Genomic DNA, 24,047 nt, shown 5'->3' on the forward strand with positions numbered 1-24,047 from the left:
GTTATTACATCAACCAGACACAACTGACGCCTTGGCAACTTCACTAAAGGAATACTTTAGCATTAACGCTACTCCAGACACCTCTCCACACATGTTATGGGAGGCTCACAAAGCGGTACTCAGAGGCCACTGCATTAAACACACTTCATATAGGAAGAAAAGGTATAATCAGACAATAGACGCCCTGACCGCTCAATTAGCCGTCTTGGAACTCTCCCACAAAAATTCTCCGAAAGACAATACATTACTTAAAAGGGTGACAGACACCAGACAAGAACTTAATAAAATACTCTTGAAAGAAGCCCAGAGACGTGCATTAAATCTTAAAAAAATCTACTTTTTCGAGGGCAACAGAGCAGGTTCGCTCCTAGCTAGAGCCTTAAAAACCCAGACACTAAAAGCACAGATACATAAATTAACAACCCCTGACAAACGGGATATACTAGACAGTGAAGGTATTGCTAACCACTTTAAAGAATATTACGCCAAGTTATATAACCTTAGCAAAGACGACACACCAGAACACCTAACGCAGATGCGGGCATACATTAACGACGCAGACCTACCCTCTTTGCAACCAGAGCAACGCACTACACTAGAAAACCCAATAAGCTTGTTAGAGGTCTTGTCTGCAATAAAAGATTTACCCACAGGTAAAAGTCCGGGTCCAGACGGCTTCTCAAACACATACTATAAGACTTATAAACATATCCTAGCCCCACACCTACTTAAATTATTCCAAACATTGGAGAACGAGGGCTCTTTCTCGCAAGACATGCTGTCGGCACATATTTCTGTAATACCCAAACCCCAGAAAAGCCCAACAGACCCCAGTAGTTATAGGCCGATATCCCTCCTAAACACGGATATAAAAATTTTAGGCAAAATCTTAGCAAAAAGAATCAACGTAGTACTGCAGTCCCTAATACATACGGATCAAGTGGGATTTGTCCCGGGGCGGGAGGCAAGGGACAATACAATAAGAGCCCTGACTTTAATATCATACGCTAAACATAACAAAATTCCATCAGCCCTCTTGGCGGTAGACGCCGAGAAGGCGTTCGATCGCATAAATTGGAGATTTCTTGAAGAGACACTAAAGGCGATGGGATTTGGACCACACATGATCTCACGCATACTTAGCCTATACACCAGTCCCACAGCTAAAGTTAAGGCAAATGGAATGCTATCAAACCCCTTCCAAATCCAAAACGGCACACGACAGGGTTGCCCCTTGTCGCCCATATTATTTATTCTAACGATGGAAGTCTTTGCTACACATATTAGAAATAACAATGAGATACATGGTATAAAGATAGGTCCTCACGATTTTAAAATTGCATTATATGCTGACGACGTACTATTCACAATAACTGATCCACTCCGCACAGTTCCTATAATCTTAAAAGAAATTAACACCTTCGGCCGGTTCTCGGGTTTCTCGATAAACCCGCAGAAATCGGAGATTCTAAATATTTCCATGGCCCAGACTGATTTTCTTAATGTTTCAAACACCTGCCCAATGACTGTCCGAGACAGGTCCATAAAATACTTAGGGATACATATCTCCCCTAACCACACACAACTATTTAAAGAAAATTACACCAAACTTTTATTAACAACGCAACAAGATCTTCGCACTTGGTCTTTAAAACCAATTTCATGGTGGGGACGCACACAATGCATTAAAATGACCACTTTGCCCAGGGTATTGTACCTACTTCAAGCGGTACCCATAACTCTTCCCAAATGGTACCTAGCTCAACTCCAAAGACATATAAATGCTTTTATTTGGGGAAAAGGAAAACCTAGGATTAACAAATCCAACATGTACAGAGCCACAATAAATGGAGGACTGGGGTTACCAGACTTAACAGTATATTATAACGCAGTCACCTTACAAAGAATTCTAGACTGGCATAGAGCAGGTGACTCGAAAGCCTGGGTATCCTTAGACTCTAACATCCTTAGAGTTCCTTCAGTGGGAGCTCTATGCTGGGTACCAAAATCTTTACGGCCCCCACAGTGTTATGATCTAATGATTCATAAACATGTTTTTGACTCCTGGGATAATATTAATCTCCACCAGACGCATCTCACTGGAGCTCGCTCCCCTCTTTTTCCCATACCACTGAACGCTGAGATGATAGGAGGGTTGGATAAAGGACAACAGAGACTAACTGAATGGGGATACACAGTGCCACTAAAAGAATTTACGCTTCATGGGAAGTTAGCAGGGAGAGAAAGTCTAGGTGCAGTGGCGGGAGGACGATACTCTAACTGGTTAAAATATTCTCAACTACACCATTTTATATACACTTCACCACACCAAAAAGACTTCCTTAGGGAACTGACACCGTTCGAATCTCTTTGCATAAATACAACTCCTCTGCGGCACTCACTGTCATTGACACGCAAACTTATACAAACAGAACACACACACACGCTCCCCTCATACACGACCAAATGGCACGAGGAGCTGGGACACGATATAAATGGGAAGGATTGGAAGAAAATCTTTCAAAACACAAAAAAGTCGTCTAGCTCACCCCAAATGTTAGAACTTAATTTTAAAGTGCTACTGAGATGGTACTTAACACCTTCACGCATCCACTCCATCTACCCGGAGGCAAGCAGTAACTGCTGGAGAGGTTGCCCTACTAGAGGCCAATACCTACATATGTGGTGGGAATGTGATGTAATCAAACCACTCTGGTGCGAAATAGAAACTTTTTATAGGCAAATACTGACTGAAGAATTTGAGCTGACACCCAGACTAGCGTTATTAAATGACCTCCCCCCGTTCCCTTGCAAACTGAGACTTAGACTTTTACAAATAGGCATCACAAGCGCCAAATCTCTAATAGCGTTTCATTGGAAAACACAACACAGGCCAACACTATTAGAATGGATCAATAAGGTCACGGACATGCTAGCACTCGAGGAATATAGTTACTACAAAAGAAAACAGATCGGCACTTTTGCAGATATTAAATTTCTCTGGGAAGAACTAACTACACGGCAGGTCCCTTTACGTAGGCCAATAACATAAAGTCCCTTCTCTCCCTATTTACCTGTCTCTCTCTTCGTTTCCTCTTATACCTCTTGTTGACGCTGATCTCGGGGCCCCCCCCCCCCCCCCTTGGAAGGAATGGTGGTTCCAAAGTTTATAGTTAAGTTTATCGTTACAAAGTTATGAGAATAATTTCACCAAGGAGCAATGAAAATACACACCTATGTGTTAACATCATCCAAATCGTTACATTGGGAGAAGACTGTAAAAGACTATATTTATGTAATTGTTGTCTCTTAATTTTCTATTTCTCTTCCATGCTCTGTACATTATTTATTTTTGTGGATGACAATAAAGCTCTTTGAAAAAAAAAAAAAAAGATGTACAAAATCTGAAAGCCTTAGAAATATGTTTGATGCTTTAATATTTTAGATGAATAAACTAATGGCATACGATATACACAAAAACAGACAAGCAAACATCTCTATTTTATTTCTATCTTCACACACATACAAGTTTTAGTTAGCTAAAGAATCATGTGCAAATAACTTGCCAAGTCTGAACTTCCAGGACAAGCCTGCTCCTGCTGCAGCAAGAGTGATCATCTGGCAGCGCCACAGACCTCATGCTGACTGTATTTACACATTTCAGATTGAACTAAGAAATGTGGTGATAATGCAGTTTAACAACCACAACATTACTTCTGCTGTAAGTACCAAGCTGTTTGGGGAAAGTAATGTAGATTCTTATCGAATGACATAACAGTAATGATTTTGTTTCTTTAAAATGTATGGCAAATGTTTTATGCATGATTGTTGCTGCACGAGCATATTATATGCATTCTGATAGTAATTAAAACATTTAAAAAAGATCATTTGAAGATTGAATGTTGAACCTAAGCTGTGGAAAAATTAAGTGAACACAATGAATGGGAATAAATGTTACACTGAAAGGTCTTAAAGGCACAGTCTACACCAGAATATTTATTGTTTTAAAAGATAGATATTCCCTTAATTACCCATTCCCTAGTTTTGCATAACCAACACAGTTATATTAATATACTTTTTACCTCTGCGATTATCTTGTATCTAAGCCTCTGAAATCTGCCCCTCATTTCAGTTCTTTTCACAGACTTGCATTTTAGTCTATCAGTGCTGGCCCCTAGGAACTCCATGTGCGTGAGCACAGTGTTATCTATATGAAACACATGAACTAACACCCTCTAGTGGTGAAAAACTGTCAATGCACTGAGATAAGAGGCGGCCTTCAAAGGATTAGAAATTAGCATATGAACCTTCTAGATTTAGCTTTTAACTAAAAATACCAAGAGAACAAAGCAAAATTATATTATATATGTTTCAGCACAGTAACTAATATTTAACTTATTAACCCCTTAAGGACCATGGATGTACGCCGTACGTCCTCAAAAAAAAAAAAACACTTAACGACCAAGGATGTATGGCGTACGTCCTTGGTCTTGGAAAGCGGTGGAAGCAATCATTCTGTAGTGTAGCCATTCCCACCTGCTTCCACCCCGTGCACGCGCCCGCCCCCCCTAAGCTCCAAGGGTATTGAGTAGGCGCTAGTCCATATCGCCATCATTTGGTAGAACCAGCATCAGGCAGCGTTTTTCCAGAAGTAGCTTCTGATCCAGGGTCAATCTGAGACATCTTGCAATATGTAAGAGAAAAAACAACCTATAAAGCAAAATCTATCAAATTCTTTAAATGACAGTTTCAGGAATGGGAAAAAATGCCAATGAACAAGCCTCTAGTAACCAGAAGCAAAAGAAAAATGAGACTTAAATAATGAGAAAAAAAGGTGGAGACAAAAATAACGCCCACATTTTTTAGCGCCAAAAAAGACGCCCACATTATTGGTGCCTAAATGCTTTTGGTGCCGAAAATGACGCCACATCCGGTGACGTCGACATTTTTGGCGCAAAACGTCAAAAAAATGACGCAATCACGAACAACTTCCGGCTACAAGTATGACGCCGGAAATGACAAAGAAATTTTTTTCGCCAAAAAAGTCAGCGCCAAGAATGACGCAATAAAATGAAGCATTTTCAGCCCCCGCGAGCCTAACAGCCCACAGAGAAAAAAGTCAATTAAAAGGTAAGAATAAAATTGATAAATTCATATGCATTATCCCAAATAATGAAACTGTCTGTCTGAAATAAGGAATATTGATCATCCTGAATCAAGGCAAATAAATGTTTAAACACATATATTTAGAACTTTTACATAAAAGTGCCCAACCATAGCTTAGAGTGTCACAAAAAATAAGATTTACTTACCCCAGGACACTCATCTACATGTAGTAGAAAGCCAAACCAGTACTGAAACGAGAATCAGTAGAGGTAATGGTATATATAAGAGTATATCGTCAATCTGAAAAGGGAGGTAAGAGATGAATCTCTACGACCAATAAAAGAGAACCTATGAAAAAGATCCCGTAGAAGGAGACCATTGAATTCAAATAGGCAATACTCTCTTCACATCCCTCTGACATTCACTGCACGCTGAGAGGAAAACCGGGCTCCAACCTGCTGCGAAGCGCATATCAACGAAGAATCTAGCACAAACTTACTTCACCACCTCAATGGGAGGCAAAGTTTGTAAAACTGATTTGTGGGTGTGGTGAGGGGTGTATTTGTAGGCATTTTGAGGTTTGGGAAACTTTGCCCCTCCTGGTAGGAATGTATATCCCATACGTCACTAGCTCATGGACTCTTGCTAATTACATGAAAGAAATCAAGACAGTGAACTAAATTAGAAAAAAGAAGTAAATTGAAAAGTTGTTTAAAATTAAATGCTCTCTCTAAATAATGAAAGAAAATATGTGGGTTTCATGCCCGTTTAATACATTTAATCTTCAAAAACAAATATTATTAGGTCCACAATAAAATCCATTAACATGTACATTTTCTATTTCTTTTAATAAGCTAAATGTAATAATATAAATATAAAAAGGCAGATTCTAAATTTATTATCATTTGGCTTCTGACACTTCCCGCTATAGACTTTTCACAGTTGATGCTTTTACAGATGAACCGTCTTATTGGTCTTACACCAGGCAGTAGTCATGGCTGGTGCCTGTGCAATTAGAGATTACAATTCAGGTAGAGAAGGTTTGTGTCTATTGTTAACAGTGTTCTAGATACACTAAAGCTCGGTGGCTTCTGTGACCAAGTGATCAAATGGGCAGTCTTTACTAAATTTAATAAGAATGAGCACTCTCAAGCTATGAGCAGCCTTGAAAGTAATGGGGTTTATTGAAAACAAGCATTTTGCGAGGTCTGCAAGGTTTAAACATGTCAGCAATCTGTATTGCTAAAGGCAATCAGAGGGATACAAATATCCAGCAATCCAAGTGCCTCCTCCACACCATACTTTAAGCTCATCACCAGACAAGATCCAGGTCTGACAAATGTACTGTCTGTGACTATCTGTTTTGGGATAGTTCATATCTTGCTAGCAGTGCTGCTGCGTCTCCTGAGCTAGTAACACTAGTCTAGTGCTAACCAGCTGTTTACTATCATACAGACTTCTATGTTTTGCCATGTGTTGATTCTTCCTGTATAAGCTGAGTGATATAAACATCATGTATTGCAGCACTATCGATAAGAATGTTATATCCCTTAATATTAAATAACACAGATTTATAAGCCAACTATTCCACATAATGTTTCCACAAAGTATGAAGGATTACCATGCCTACTCCAATCATAGCCTTTTAAAGTGCTATTTAGAGTGATCTGAATCAGACCTCTCATTGCTACCATTAGAATATTAAACTAGAAGTAGTGGCAAGTCTGTATATATTGACTATTCTTTATAGGCATTCAAATCCAAATTAAACCTCAGATGTCTTGGCTACGTGGAATGCACTTGACAAGCTTCTACTACAGAACCTGTGGGATAACCCAGATTGTGAACCTCAGATGATCAAACCACATTTGCAGTTGCATTACTAAATCTTTTTGAAAACTTCAAAGATGATCCCGGCTCTATTTTAAGATGTTCACTTTACCTCCATGCACCATGAAAAGTGCATATAAGAATGAATATTGATGTTAGTTTTGAATTTCTGTTAAAACACAGGTGAAACAAAATAATTCCCATGCTTTTTTTCGATTTTGTAAAACAAATAAGAGCATGAGCAATGGATTTTGGTCATTTGATATTTAAATATAAATTTAGATATACTAATTTAACCAACTGTAGCCACCACTGATGTATCAGACTCAAAAAAATAAAGATGTTGATATTCTGGATTAGCCAAGATCACAACTTTTTTTGTAGAAAACCAAGCAACAATAGTTGGAAGGCAAACTCATAGATATCTTCTATCAAAAAGGAATCTATCCAAAAAAAGTCAAAGAAACAATGATCAGATGCAAAACTCCTATCCAGAATCTCACTATCCCACAGCCAAGACTTTGAATAGAGACAGCAACACTCTATATTGCAGCGAAAAATGAACAATATTGGAGACATTTATGCTCATTTACAAAATAGTTTTATGAACAAGTAATCATTTATCCCTGTTTAACAAGCAGAGAACAACACTCACAACAGTGAGGAATGATACAAGGAAAGCCACTTCCCAATTAAGCATGTACAAACAAAAACGCATTATCCTCTCTTCTTAAACTGTACCTTTATTTTGCTGTATGTGGATCCAAATAACTTAAAAGCATAACACTTCCTTAAGAAGGCCCTTAGTCATGTCTGACACCATTATCCTATGTCTGAAACATTGACCCACATACAACAAATAACAACGTTATAAAGTAGATATTTAGGGGCCCATTTATCAAAGGGCTTGCGGACCTGATCCGACACTGCGGATCAGGTCCGCAAGACCTCGCTAAATGCGGAGAGCAATACGCTCTCCACATTTAACATTGCACCAGCAGCTCACAAGAGCTGCTGGTGCAACGCCGCCCCCTGCTGACTCGCGGCCAATCGGCCGCCAGCAGGGAGCTGTCAATCAACCCGATCGTATTCGATCGGGTTGATTTCCGGCGGTTCCTGTCCGCCTGCTCAGAGCAGGCGGACAGGGTTATGAAGCAGCGGTCTTTAGACCGCTGCTTCATAACTTGTGTTTCTGGCGAGTCTGAAGACTCGCCAGAAACACGGCCCTTCAAGTTCCATACGGAGCTTGATAAATGGGCCTGCTTGAGGCTGATACATCGTTTTTTGCAAGTTCTGTTCTCGTGTACTTACTTACAGAATTCCCTGTCAGACATGGCAATAGTCTAGTCAAAATTAAACTTTCATGATTCAGATAGAACATGCAATTTTAAGCAACTTTTTAATTTACTCCCATTATCAATTTTGCTTCATTCCCTTGGTATCTTTATTTGAAAAAGCAAGAATGTAAGCATAGGAGCCAGCCCATTTTTGGTTCAGCACATGGGTAGAACTTTCTGATTGGTGTCTAAATGTTTCCACCAATTAGCAAGCGCTACCCAGGTGCTGAACAAAAAATGGGCCAGCTCCTAAGGGTACATTCAAATAAAAATAGCAAGAGAATGAAGAAAAATTGATAAAAGGAGTAAATTAGAAAGTTGCTTAAAATTGCTATCTGAATCATGAAAGTTTAATTTTGACTAGGCTATTCCTTTAAAGGGGTAATTGTCCCATATAGATGTTAATGATCAGGCACATTGGCTTGCAGAACTTTCCTGCCAAAAGTAGACTCGGAAGAGGAATTCATGTCAAAGTAATAATATTTTATGAATGTATGTAAAGAAGACCAAGAAGCTGTATTAAATACTTGATTTATGGAAACTTCATTACTGAAACATGTCACATATGGTTTGCTAAAACCAGTTGTCAAAAAGAAAATGTATTCTGTTTTATTTTCTTCTTTGGTTGCACCCACCATAGGAAACAGTGACATAATGTCATTGCTCACACAGCGTACATCTGCACTGCTTAATAGTCTACAAAATTTCCTATCTGAGAAACTTCAGCAGTTTGCCACTTCTTTCAATAAGTAAAGAGCAAAACAAACACTTACAGTCTGGATACTTGTTCATATGTATAGGGTACTCTGCCATTTCTGTTGACAATGTTATTTATTGGCTCAGATATACAATTACATCCAGTGCTGGGATTTAACTTGGTAGTGATTGATTGGTAGTCATAAGTTGTGAAGTAGCTTTCCACTTTATAACTAAGTGATTTTCCATTTGGAGACATTTTTATGATTTCCTTTGTCAGAGAGTATGTAAAGACCTTTATGTGCAAGTTACAGTATATTTGGAATGTATCTTTCTTCTTTATAATAATAAAAAAAAATGTCATCTCTTCCACCTTTTCTTTTGCTAACATTTGAATATTCCATATAAAGCATAAAGAAACTTGTATTTTCAGTATATTAAAAAGTATACTTTTCTACTGACTTCTTTCTAATGAAAAGGTAGTCTAATCAATGAAAAATAATATTAAATATTGCATACAGATTGTATTTTTCTGAGAAGGAATATGTGGTTTTGTTGTACTAAACTCTTTAATTGTGATATTCACATTAGAATAAACACTGTAAACATCAAATAGCCAGCTCAACCAATTGCCTTTAGGATTCCATATTCTGGTAAATAACTGATGTTAACCGTTTTGATGGGAATTTAAGGATACATGAAGTGTGGTGATATCATTTAGAAGCTTATTAGCCGTTAAAAAAGAAATAAATCTTAATTATGCCAAACCTGACTATGCTTTATGTGGGGCAACTTAGTGTCCATCAATAGAGAAACAGTGGCTGTTTTTATAGGCCAGTCTGCAATATCCACCTAGGGATCAGTAATGCTAGCACAGAAAATGAATTTATTATGGTTCTATTTATCAAGCAGCTTTAGAGCTTTTTTTCATTATTTTTTTTTTGGTCCCTTTACACAAAACCTTTGTTTAATTTAATTTGAAATAAAAACCCTCTTTAATATGAATGATAATTAAAAACTACACTGTTCCTTTAATATTTTTACTATATTGAGGGTTCCCTTTCTTTCAACACATGCTTTCTGATTGTTCGTGGCTGTTGGCTCCTGAGCTCAATGTATTCACTTAGACTATTTTGTACCAATCAATATCTCTGTATATTGTGCTTGGGACTGACTGAGCAAATGCTCCTGTAGCACCACAGAAGAACACAAGTATTACGCCTCTGGGAGTTTTAAGTGATTGTTGACATAACAAGTAAGAAAGCACTTTTTTTAAGCAATTTATAGGGCTGCTGGCAAAAGGAAGCGGATTTGTTTCTCTTCATACAATAGTTTCTGATAGTAAATAAAAAGGACAGGTTACCCATATGCTAAATCACTTGAAAGTAATGCAGCATATCTTCAAAAAGCATCACAAGAATATCTCTATCTAAAAAAGAAAGATGTGTCCTCAACATTTTTTCAGCTCACAAGAGTAAGTGTATGTGAACAGTTATCCCTGATACTCTTTTTACTGTAATCTGCACGGTGGAAAAAGCAACAGCCAATAAGCTTCATTAGTGCTAAGCTCACACTTTGCTTTGTTGTGATCTTGTGTGATTTCTTCATATTCTTGTGAGATTTCATAGTAACAATCCTTAGAGACAATAAACTGCTGGGTGCAAGTACAGTAGTACGGTTACTACTCACCATGCTAATTGTATTTCCTATTGTGCCTGCAGCTCTCTTTAAAGGGACATGAAACCCACATTTTTTCTTTCATGATTTAGAAAGAGAATGCAATTTTAAACATATTTCTAATTTACTTCTATTATCTAATTTGTTTTATTCTCTTGATATTCTTTGCTGAAAAGCATATCTAGATATGCTCAGTAGCTGATTGGTTGCTGCACATAGAAGCCTCGTGTGATTGGCTCACCATGTGCATTGCTTTTTCTTCAACTAAGGATATCTAAAAAATGAAGCAAAATAAATAATAGAAGTAAATTGTAATGTTGTTTAAATTTCTATTCTCTATCTGAATCATGAAAGAAAAATTTTGGGTTTAGTGGCCCTTTAAAGCTGTTCTCTTATTTTAAACCATTACAGAAAGCAGTGGGTAAAGCTTTGCATCTTTATATTGGGCGCGGCCATCTTGCAACACGCATATTGTTGTATTCTGTGGTAAAAGTAATATGTTATTAGCTTTTTTTTACAGCTCTACCTTGCATCTTGGGTCAGCTTGCACATTAGAAAGCAGACAATTTACATATTGTCAGTTATGTGATTATTTTTACACAGTTTAAGTTATATAAGAAATATAAACAATCCCTCAGGAATAATAAAGAGCAATGCAGCCAGTGTAAAAACGTACAGAAGCTACTCTATATCATGCATTCTAAACTGAAGTGTACAATTATTCTTGTCAAGAAGATAACAATATCACTGATCTGTGAATGCACACTGCTTTTGTTACAGGATGCAAGAATATTTAAAGTTCCAAGATGGTCGTGTCCAGTGTAAGTAAGAGAAAAGCTTTGCAGAGAGCTGCAGGCACATGAGGAAAAACAATAGCATTATTGCTGCAATTGTACCCATTAGTTTTATGTCCCTTTAAATGGAGGAGTGAAAAAAAGTGACTGTGTCTGCACATCTAAGTCCCAGGACAAGTACTTTGATTGGATGTTTAAAGCCTCTTTCCCCTGGATGTGGTTAATGAGAAATGTTTAAAGTAATAGATCTTCCTTTTCCACATAGAGATGTTAATGTAATATTTTCTAGTCGGCTTTTTGCAGATACACTACACTATTTTTAAGTGATTTAGCATATGGGCAACATGTCCTTTTAAAATACTTTTACATAGAATACTATCACTAACTGCTGTAGGAAGAGAAAAAAATGCAGCTTCCTTTCTCCAAGAAGCCCTGTAAATTGATTAAGAATTAGGGTAACATGTCTCTGAGTAACAAGCAATAGTGTTTTTGTTGTTTTTTTATTAGGCAAGAGAGGCGATGCCTATAAGCTTCTGCACTTAGATGGGCTCCTCTATAGAATCTGTACACACCTTCCCTCTTTTGTGGGCTACAGACATGGCTTGACATAAAACAGATAAAAAAGGGGGAAAAAACAATAACTTCTGCCTGTTTGCATAAGGGGAGAATTGATTTTACTACAATTCAGCTTGTTACATAGTTGTTTAACTAGAAAAAAACATAATTTATGTAAGAATTTACCTGATAAATTAATTTCTTTCATATTGGCAAGAGTCCATGAGCTAGTGACGTATGGGATATACATTCCTACCAGGAGGGGCAAAGTGTCCCAAACCTCAAAATGCCTATAAATACACCCCCCACCACACCCACAATTCAGTTTAACGAATAGCCAAGAAGTGGGGTGATAAGAAGGAGCGAAAGCATCAACAAGGAATTTGAATAATTGTGCTTTATACAAAAAAATCATAACCACCACAAAAAGGGTGGGCCTCATGGACTCTTGCCAATATGAAAGAAATTAATTTATCAGGTAAATTCTTACATAAATTATGTTTTCTTTCATGTAATTGGCAAGAGTTCATGAGCTAGTGACGTATGGGATAGCAAATACCCAAGATGTGGAACTCCACGCAAGAGTCACTAGAGAGCAAGGGATAAAAATAAAGACAGCCAATTCCGCTGAAAAAAGAATCCACAACCCAAATCAAAATGTTTGAATCTTTATAATGAAAAAAACTGAAATTATAAGCAGAAGAATCAAACTGAAACAGCTGCCTTAAGAACTTTTCTACCAAAAACTGCTTCTGAAGAAGAGAAAACATCAAAATGGTAGAATTTAGTAAAAGTATGCAAAGAAGACCAAGTTGCTGCTTTGCAAATCTGATCAACAGAAGCTTCATTCTTAAAAGCCCAGGAAGTAGAAACTGACCTAGTAGAATGAGCCGTAATCCTCTGAGGCGGGGATTTACCCGACTCCAAATAAGCATGATGAATCAAAAACTTTAACCAAGACGCCAAAGAAATGGCAGAAGCCTTCTGACCTTTCCTAGAACCAGAAAAGATAACAAATAGACAAGAAGTCTTTCTGAAATCTTTAGTAGCTCGAACATAGTATTTCAAAGTTCTTACCACGTCCAAAAAACGTAAAGATCTTTCCAAAGAATTCTTAGGCTTAAGACACAAGGAAGGGACAACAATTTCCCTACTAATGTTGTTGGAATTCACAACTTTAGGTAAAAATTTAAATGAAGTCCGCAAAACCGCCTTATCCTGATGAAAAATCAGAAAAGGAGACTCACAAGAAAGAGCAGATAATTCCGAAACTCTTCTAGCAAACAAGATGGCCAAAAGAAACAATACATTCCAAGAAAGTAATTTAATGTCCAGAGAATGCATAGGCTCAAACGGAGGAGCCTGTAAAGCCCTCAAAACCAAATTAACTCCAAGGAGGAGAAATAGGCTTAATGACAGGCTTGATACGAACCAAAGCCTGTACAAAACAATGAAGATTAGCAATTTTTCTGTGAAACAGAACAGAAAGAGCAGAGATTCCTTTCAAGGAACTTGCAGACAGACCCTTATACAAACCATCCTGAAGAAACTGTAAAATTCTAAAAGAATGCCAAGAGAACTCTATAATAAATTTTTCTAGACACAGATTTGCGAGCCTGCAACATAGTATTAATCACTGAGTCGGAGAAACCTCTATGACTAAGCACTAGGCATTCAATCTTCATACCTTCAAATTTAATGATTTGAGATCCTGATGGAAAAATGGACCTTGAGATAGAAAGTCTGGCCTTAATAAAAGTGGCCAAGGTTGGCAACTGGACATCCGAACAAGATCTGCATACCAAAACCCGTGTGGCCATGCTAGAACCACCAGCAGTACAAATGAACGTTCCATTATGATTTTGGAAATCACTCTTGGAAGAAGAACTAGAGGCGGAAAGATATAAGCAGGTTGATAATTCTAAGGAAGTGACAACGCATCCACTGCTTCCGCCTGAGGATCCCTGGACCTGGACAGATACCTGGGAAGTTTCCTGTTTAGATGAGAAGCCATCAGATCTATTTCTGGAAGCCCCCATATCTGAACAATCTGAAGAAACACATCTGGGTGAAGAGACCATTCTCCCGGATGTAAAGTCTGGCGACTGAGATAATCCGCTTCCCAATTGTCTATACCTGGGATATGGACCACAGAGATTAGACATGAGCTGGATTCCGCCCATGCAAGTATCCAAGATACTTCTTTCATAGCTTGAGGACTGTGAGTCCCACCTTGATGATTGACATTCGCCACAGTTGTGACATTGTCTGTCTGAAAACAAATAAATGGTTCTCTCTTCAGAAGAGGCCAAAACTGAAGAGCTATGAGAATCGCACAGAGTTCTAAAATATTGATTGGTAATCTCGCCTCTTGAAATTTCCAAACCCCCTGCGCTGTCAGAGATCCCCAGACAGCTCCCCAACCTGAAAGACTTGCATCTGTTGTAATCACAGTCCAGGTTGCATGAATAAAAGAGGCCCCCTGAACCAAACGATGGTGATCTAACCACCAAGTCAGAGATCGTAGAATATTGGGATTTAAGGATATAAATTGTGATATATTTGTATAATCCCTGCACCATTGGTTCAGAATACAAAGCTGAAGAGGTCTTATGTGAAAACGAGCAAAGGGGATCGCGTACGATGCTGCAGTCATGAGACCTAAAACCTCCATGCACATAGCTACTGAAGGGAATGACAGACTGAAGGTTCCGACAAGCTGAAACCAATTTCAGACTAAGTCATGAATACTGAATCTATTTGGAATCCTAAAAAGGTTAACCTTGTCTGAGGAATCAAGGAACTTTTTGGTAAATTGATCCTCCAACCATGTCTTTGAAGAAACAACACTAATTGATTTGTGTGAGATTCTGCAGAATGAAAAGACTGAGCAAGTACCAAGATATCGTCCAAATAAGGAAACACCGCAATACCCTGCTCTCTGATTACAGAGAGTAGGGCACCGAGAACCTTTGAAAAGATCATTGGAGCTGTAGCTAGGCCAAAAGGAAGAGCAACAAATTGGCTAGAAAAGAGAATCTCAGGAACTGATAGTGATCTGGATGAATCGGAATATGAAGATATGCATCCTGTAAGTCTATTGTGGACATATAATGCCCTTGCTGAACAAAAGGCAGAATAGTCCTTATAGTCACCATTTTGAATGTTGGTATTCTTACGTAACGATTCAAAATTTTTAGATCCAGAACTGGTCTGAAAGAATTTTCTTTCTTTGGAACAATGAACAGATTTGAATAAAACCCCAGATCCTGTTCCAGATATGGAACTGGCACAATTACCCCGGATAACTCCAGGTCAGAAACACACTTCAGAAAAGCCTGAGCCTTTACTGGGTTTACTGGAATGCGTAAGAGAAAGAAACTCCTCACAGGCGGTCTTACCTTGAAACCTATTCTGTAACCTTGAGAAACAATGTTCTGGATCCAATGATTTTGGATTGAATTGATCCAAACATCTTTGAAAAATCGTAGTCTGCCCCCTACCAGCTGCGCTAAAATGAGGGCCGCACCTTCATGCGGACTTGGGGGCTGGTTTTGATTTTCTAAAAGGCTTGGATTTATTCCAGACTGGAGAAGGCTTCCAATTGGAAACCGTTCCTTTAGGGGAAGGGTCAGGTTTCTGTTCCTTATTCTGACGAAAGGAACGAAAACGGTTAGCAGCCCTAAATTTACCCTTAGATTTTTTATCCTGAGGCAAAAAGGCTCCCTTCCCCCCAGTGACAGTTGAAATAATAGAATCCAACTGAGAACCAAATAATTTATTACCTTGGAAAGAAAGAGATAGCAACGTTGACTTAGAAGTCATATCCGCATTCCAAGATTTAAGCCATAAAGCTCTTCTAGCTAAAATAGCTGAAGACATATACCTGACATCAATTCTAATGATATCAAAAATGGCATCACAAATGAAATTATTAGCATGTTGAATTAGCTTAACAATGCTATACATATTAGGATCTGGTACTTGTTGCGCTAAAGTTTCCAACCAAAAGGTTGAAGCCGCAGCAACATCAGCCAAAGAAATAGCAGGCCTAAGAAGATGACCTGAACATAAATAAGCCTTCCTTAGATAAGATTCAAGATTCCTATCTAAAGGATCTTTAAAAGAAGTACTATCTGCCGTAGGAATAGTAGTACGCTTTGCAAGAGTAGAGATAGCCCCATCAACTTTGGGGATCTTTTCCCAAAACTCCAATCTATCAGTCGGCAAAGGGTACAGTTTCTTAAACCTTGAAGAAGGAGTAAATGAAGTACCCAGACTATTCCATTCCCTAGAAATTACATCTGAAATAGCATCAGAAACTGGAAAAACCTCTGGAATAACTACATGAGCTTTAAAAAACGAATTTAAACGTTTACTGGTTTTAATATCAAGAGGACTAGTATCCTCCATATCTAATGCAATCAACACCTCTTTTAATAAAGAACGAATATACTCCATTTTAAATAAATATGAAGTTTTGTCAGTGTCAATATCTGAGGCAGAATCTTCTGAACCAGAGAGATCCTCATCAGAGATAGATAAATCAGAATGCTGTTGGTCATTTAAAAATTCATCGAATGATGTTATATGATGTTTTAAAAGACCTTTTTAAGTTTATTAGAAGGTGGTATAACAGACAGGGCCTTCTGAATAGAATTAGAAACAAATTATCTCACATTAACAGGAATATCCTGAACATTAGATGTTGAAGGAACAACAACAGGTAATGGATTACTACTAATGGAAATATTGTCTGCTTTTGAAAGCTTATCATGACAACTAACACAAACTACAGCCGGAGGAACAGTTACCACAAGTTTACAACAAATGCACTTAGATTTGGCAGCAGCATTCCAGAAGTAGATTCTGAGACAGGGTCAGATTGAGACATCTTGCAATATGTAATATAAAAAACAACATATAAAGCAAAAATATCAATTTCCTTATATGACAGTTTCAGGAATGGGAAAAAATGCAAACAGAATAAGCCTCTGGAAACCAGAAGCAAAAAGAAATAATGACTTAAATAATGTCAAAAATCTGGCGCCAAGTATGACACCCACAATTGACAAAATATTTTTTGGCGCCAAAAACGTCTGCAACAAACACGAGCGTCATAGATGACGCAACTACGTGAAAACTCTCGGCGCCAACTAAGACGCCGGAAATGAAGTCATTACGTCAACAAACGTGATTCTCGTGCCAAAAAAGTCTTGTGCCAAAAATGATGCAATAAATTATAGCATTTTGTGCTCCCGCAAGCCTAACAACCCACAATTTAGAAAAGAAAGTAAATTTGAAAAATTTCAGGTAAGAAATAATTTTTTCATATGCATTTCCCAAAATGAAACTGACAGTCTGTAAGAAGGAAATATACTGATTAACCTGAATCATGGCAAATAAAAGTATAAAACATATATTTAGAACTTTACATATAAAGTGCCAAACCATAGCTGAGAGTGTCATAAATAAAAGAAAACATACTTACCAAAAGACACTCATCTACATAAAGTAGATAGCCAAACCAGTACTGAAACGAGAATCAATAGAGGTAATGGTATATAAGAGTATATCATTTATCTGAAAATGGAGGTAGGAGATGAATCTCTACGACCGATAACAGAGTATCTATGAAATAGATCCCCATTAGGATGACCATTGTATTCAATAGGTAATACTCCCTTCACATCTCTCTGTCATTCACTGCACTCTGAGAGGAACCGGGCTTCAGCATGCTGAGAAGCGCATATCAACGTAGAAATCTAGCACAAACTTACTTCACCACCTCCATAGGAGGCAAAGTTTGTAAAACTGAATTGTGGGTGTGGTGGGGGGTGTATTTATAGGCATTTTGAGGTTTGAGAAACTTTGCCCCTCCTGGTAGGAATGTATATCCCATACGTCACTAGCTCATGGACTCTTGCCAATAACATGAAAGAAACTTATGTGAGAGTACTTTTCATTGAAGTGGACACTTTGGATATGACACAATGTATAATATAGAATATGTTTATATTCTTTATAGCGATCATTTAAGAACACGTGTAAATAAGTTCATGAACTGAGCTAAGCAATCACTGCCTAGCATATTGCCAGATAAAATTTTACAAGTAAATTACAGGAAAAGTGTGCAAAATAATTAATGTGCACCATAAAGTTTTTTCTTTTCTACTTAATCATTTTGTATTAAAGTTCAACTCCCCTTGAATTAGCCTTTAATAATTAAATTATAACTTAAGAGTATAAATGAAATAGTATCTGTAGAGGAGGTTGCCAAAGGTCCCAAAACAACAAAAGCCTAGTATTCACTACACATTTAATTTATTGGCTATTTAGTTATCTGTGTGTTTATCTGGAAGACATTTTTGAAAAACATACTTTTTCATCATCTTCGTCATCCTCTCCAATATCCATTCCGTCCTGAAAAAGGAAAATATTTTCTTGTCAGTGGTTGCATATTCTCCAGTAACATTCATTATGTTTTTAAAAGAATACACAATGCTCAAAATATATGTCTTTCAATAACTCACTGTTTCCTCTACCTATGCACATGCCTACTAAGAATACATAAGGAGTTTTACAAAAGCTTTAAAGGGATACAAAACCCAAAAACTTTCCTTTGTGATTCAGAAAAAGCATACCATTTAAAAAAAAATCCAATTTACTATTATCAAATTTGCTTAGTTCCCATGATATTCGGTGTTGAAGAGATACCACCTAGTTAGGGATCTGGAGCACTACATTGCAGGAAATAGTGCTGTCGTCTAGAGCTCTTGCAAATAGTTAAAGTGAAGGTAAACTTTGGTGAATGAAAGCCCATTTTTTAAAAATACTGTTAAAAACAGGGGCACTTCCATTCATCAAAGTTTACAAAACAGTCGTTTTGTTTAAAAAAAAAAAAATATTTTCACAGCTAGAGCAGCTTCCCCAACCTAGAGATCCTCTATTCACACGTCAGCAATGACTAATTCTGCTTCCTCCAATCACAGCATGGCCTCAGGCAATGACTACCCTGGGGGGAAAGCTGTGATTGGAGGAAGCAGGATTAGTCATTGCTGACGTGTGAATAGAGGATTCTCTACGTGGGGGAAGCTGCTCTAGCTGTGAAAAGAAAAAAAGGTAAGTTTTTTAACAAAACGGTTGCTTTGTAAACTTTGATGAATGAAAGTGCCCCTGTTTTTAATAGTATTTTTTAAAAATGAGATTTCATTCACCAAAGTTTACCTTCACTTTAACATTCTTGCAAAACTGTTGCCATATAGTGCTCCAGAAATGGGCCGGCTCCTAAGCAAACGTCTCTGCTTTTCAACAGATGATACCAAGAGAATTAAGAAAAAGTGATAATAGAAGAAAACTAGAAAGTTGTTTAAAATCACATGCTCTATCAGAATCATGAAATACAAATTTTGGGTTGCATATCCCTTTAACTTCAATGCTTTTCTTTATTATAACCTTAGATGCAGTAGTTCTAATATATAATAATTTAAGTGTGCACAAATTTCACAAATATAACTGCATTTAAAATATTTAGTTTTAAGCAATATAGAAAGTATACCGTTAAAAAAAAAACCAGCATTTGAATCCCAAGATTCTTACACCCTTTTAGCACAATTTTCAGTTGCTTCACCTATCTCAAATTTCACAAAATAAAGTGATATATAGGACCTAACTGGTGGAGCAAAACGTACTCAAGTATAAAGTATGTATTGTATGGACTGCAAATAAATGTGTTCCATCTGTTTAACCCCTTGAGTGCTGAATACGGCTCTGAGCCGTCACAAATTGTCTCAGTCAGGTGCCAACAACGGCTCAGAGCCGTCGCTAGCACTCTCCCACCTTGAGGGAGATCTGGGGGCTCCCACCTGCTCCTAATTTCTAAAACTTAAAGGGATAGTCAACTCAAAAATGTTATTGTTTAAAAAGATAGATAATCCCTTTATTACCCATTCCCCAGTTTTGCATAACCAACACAGTTATATTAATATACTTTTTACCTCTGTGATTACATTGTATCTAAGCCTTTTCTGACAGCCCCCTGATCACATGACTTTTTATTTATTATCTATTGGCTTGCATTTTATCCAATTAGTGCAGGGTCTGCCATAAGCCACGGGCATGAGCACAATGCTATTTAGAGGTTAAAATGTTATAATTTATAGTAATATAATATAACAATGTTGGGTAGTGGGTAGTAAAGGCATTATCAATCTTTTTAAACAATAACAATTTTGGTGTTGACTGTCCATTTAAGTTAATAAAAAATGGTTTCTTATCTGTTACAGAAATAAAAAACAGTTCTCTGTAAATTTTGTGAACAAAAATGTATTATTATTTCAGGTATGTTTATGTGGAATAGTGGCAGAAGGAGAAAAGAGTTTAAGGAGAAACCAATGGCACATAGAGCCCTAAAGGGATTAGAGGTTAACAAATCATATTAAGTCCATAAGTCGACCCGGTGTCTAGGGACAAGTTTTATAAGATAATTAGAGTACTGCTGTACAATAAACACAATCACGTCTCCATCTCCTGAAGGCAAAACACATGTATCTTCTTGTTCCAGTTGTGGGTGAGGAGAGCAAAATCAATACTGGGCTCAACTTACCAGGTTGTCTTGAGTGCTAACCTTCCCAGATGTAATCATGGCAAAATTGTAAGCAAAGAGAAGTAACAGGAACAGAGGGACCATGTAAAGCTCCAGATTCCACAGAGTTATTACAAATATCTGCAAAGGAAAAACAAAGATATTACAATATTCTCACTATTCTCCCCCATGGGATACATTATGGATATGGGAATTTCAATATATCTGTTGAGCAAGATGATGCAGAAACTATTGTTACAAGGCTACATAGTATATCTTTATTTTTTTTTCTTTAAAAAAAAAAAAAAACTATATATATAAAAAAAGAAATATACATATATAAACATATATATACACACATTATTTTTTTTCCTATATATATTCATATACACACACACACACACACAAACACAAATTATATTACAATTAAGTTATATAATAATCTTAAAACAACATTTGAATTACTATAAAACAAGGGATTATTGGCTGAACTTATATTACAGGTATACATTTGTACTGTGCCATGTTCCCAGAGTAAAAAAAAAACACACTCTAATGTGTGGTACAGTCACTTCTTCATCATGTTCATGCCCATCCAGATTTGAATATGAAAGTTGTTAATGAAAACTTTTAAACCACTTGTAATTAACATTTAGTAGAGTTTGCACCATCATTTTAAAAATGGAACAACTAGTGTGGAGAATATGCAGCAAAACATGGAGTACTTCTCTATCACATTTTTTGAATATGCCCAAATCATATCTATGAGATCGGTGAAACCCCCCTTTGATTTATAGTGTTTGTGCCAAATGATTAAGCAGGGATTTTAGAAACCAATAACCTACAACCTGAAAATAAATTGCCATTGGATAAACACACAAAGTAACTATTTCACAAAACTCATTCGGGACCAGACAAAAAACATTATGCAGTAATTTTATTGTTTTGCATCTTAACCATTTGGTTGTTTTCTCGAGATTTTTTTTTCTCAGGAACATTTACTTTTCATGAACGACTGGCGAGCCTTATTACGCAAGCCTGTTCAAAATATCTTATGCTAGGAAATTGTTGCAACTTTGCAAGTTGAAAGCAAGGGCAACGGAAAAGATATCCCAAGTGTTTTAGTAATTAAACGAATATGCATAATGAACCATATGCCCAAAGGGCTTGTTCTTCATGTGGGCCAGATTTTTGTTTGAATTTTTAATTTTTATATACAGAAGAAACATTCATCCTATTGCACTAGTAGAGCTGCACTGCTTTAATATTTTTAACATTTTACAACGAGGATGATATTATACAAACTGGATAGGGTTCATATAACTGTATTTTTCAATAATTTATTGTCAAATTATGTGGTCAAGCTTCCAGTCAGATCACTGTATGTAAGGGGAAATATTATAGGTGTCTATGACAAGAACATTGTTTTTAAATGGACAGTAAAGTCAAAATTAAACACATGATTTGGAAAGAGCATACAATTTTTAACAACTTTCCCATTTACGTCTGTTATTAAATTTGCTTTAATCTCTTGTTATCTTTTATTAAAGAGTAAAACTAGGTAGAACTCAAGAGTGTGCATGTGTCTTTAATACTCTAGGGTAGCAGTGTTTTGCAACATTGTATAACAAAGCTACAAATAATGATCCAAAACACTGCTGACATAAAGTACTAAGGCACGTGCCCCCTCCTGAGCTCTTATGAGTCTACCTAGTTTTACTCTTTAATAAAAAGATACAAAGAGAACAAGGCAAATTTGATAACAAAAGTTAATTTGGAAAGTTGTTTAAAATTGCATGCTCTATCTTAATCATGAAAGTTTAATTTTGACTTTACTGCCTCTTTAAGAATGGACCATGAGATTTGTTTAAGAAAATGAAAATTCAGGATTACCTACAGGAGGTGCCGTGTTTGTAAGATACCAAGAAGGCAATAAACCTAGATAAATAAAGGTTACAGAAAATATGCTCTCAATACACACGTTGTTGATCTTGTATACTATATTCTGTTCTTCATAAATGTGCTAATAATTAGTTTAAAAATAATTCAAATTTAAAAACCTAGAATAATCAACTCCTTAATTACCAAACACTAATCAATTAAACACATCAGCAATGAAAGTGTTAATTGGTGACTAGGAAAATTAATGTAATGATGGAGAATAACTGATTGTTAGATACAACACTGCAATCTGACCTTACAAATGGATATTGTCTATGTTAAATGCCAGGTAATGTCACAGCATTGCTTTTTGCTTTTAATTTTTGTCACTAACAAATGTCAACAGAAAACACAGTACTACTGAAGAAAATATAGCTGCTCACCAATTCAAAAGTTAGAAATCATGTTTAAATATTGTTGCCGGTTATTAAAACAACTTTCTACATGTGATTTGGTACAACATATGGATCAATAATGTCAGGTCTCCTGTCAGTCATTTCATAGCCCTTCCCACTTTGTCTTTAAGAGTATCCTGTTTCCTGTAAACAGGTGCTTAATATTGAAACTGCTTCCTAGCAGGTGTATGTGCAGTTGTTTCTTAGGATACAAACCTAACATAATCTCCTATCTCTAAGCCACTTGGACATCTGAACTAAGGATTAAAACTCCTCTCTACTACTGCAGCATTTATTGCCCCTGCAGTTTCTGAAGCTACATTGGACCGCAACATATTTCACAGCACACCTTCCTATTACAAAATCTTGCGCTCCCTTCTTGCCACAACTCCACTGGCACTTAGTGGTTGTTTCCTGAGTACAAGTCAACTAACCAGAAGAAAACCAAAGCAATTACAAAGAGGAAAATTGGATTGTAAAACCGGAACTTAGCCACACACCCTTTTGTGACATCACTCTCTGTTCATTCAGCTTCAGTACAGCCTACTCTGATTCAGTGTGTCAGCAGCCTGTCAGCAAGTCTGAATAGGATTGTTTCCATCTCTACACTATCTGATACAAGGTAACACTTTGCCTGAACTAACTAACAGAGACTTTGTTTACTATAACACCAGAGCCTTTGTGTTGTTACATTGTGCCCAGATTAACTTTAACCTTTAATAACTTTTCACTGATAGTTAATCTGTATTCATCCACATTGAATACAGAAACTCAGGTGGAACAAACTCATTTTATGCAACACTGCAATTGAGATCCAAAACTATATTCATAATTGTAACAGAGTAAACACAGAATATCACATAATACTAAGCCAAACAGTGAAATGGATCCAGCAGAGCTGCCTCAGTATGTGTATTCACTTTCTCAACGTGTGGATCAACTTAATCAAGGGTTAAGGGAAATTCAGCTAGAAAATCAAACTTTGCATAAAATAATAAAGGACTCAATACAACAAAAATCAGGTCATACTGAAACTATCCCAGAACCATTAGTATCTCAACCAGATATGTTTCATGGTGACAGGAAGCTCTATAGACAGTTTAAAAATGCTTGCAATTTGTTTTTTGATTTA

General features: G+C 36.8%; 1 protein-coding gene across 1 annotated transcript in view; it reads right to left on the reverse strand.

The window, feature by feature from the left end:
- Positions 1-24,047, reverse strand: part of MCTP2 (multiple C2 and transmembrane domain containing 2) — a 438,267-nt gene that overhangs the window by 29,876 nt on the left and 384,344 nt on the right. The window contains exons 18-19 of the mRNA XM_053717625.1: positions 20,601-20,720; positions 18,377-18,418 (exon numbers count right to left, since the gene is read on the reverse strand). Of these exons, the coding sequence (XP_053573600.1) occupies positions 18,377-18,418; positions 20,601-20,720 (162 nt within the window). The remainder of the gene's footprint in view (positions 1-18,376; positions 18,419-20,600; positions 20,721-24,047) is intronic.

Source organism: Bombina bombina, chromosome 6 (genome assembly GCF_027579735.1).
Source record: "Bombina bombina isolate aBomBom1 chromosome 6, aBomBom1.pri, whole genome shotgun sequence".
Classification (NCBI taxonomy): domain Eukaryota; kingdom Metazoa; phylum Chordata; class Amphibia; order Anura; family Bombinatoridae; genus Bombina; species Bombina bombina.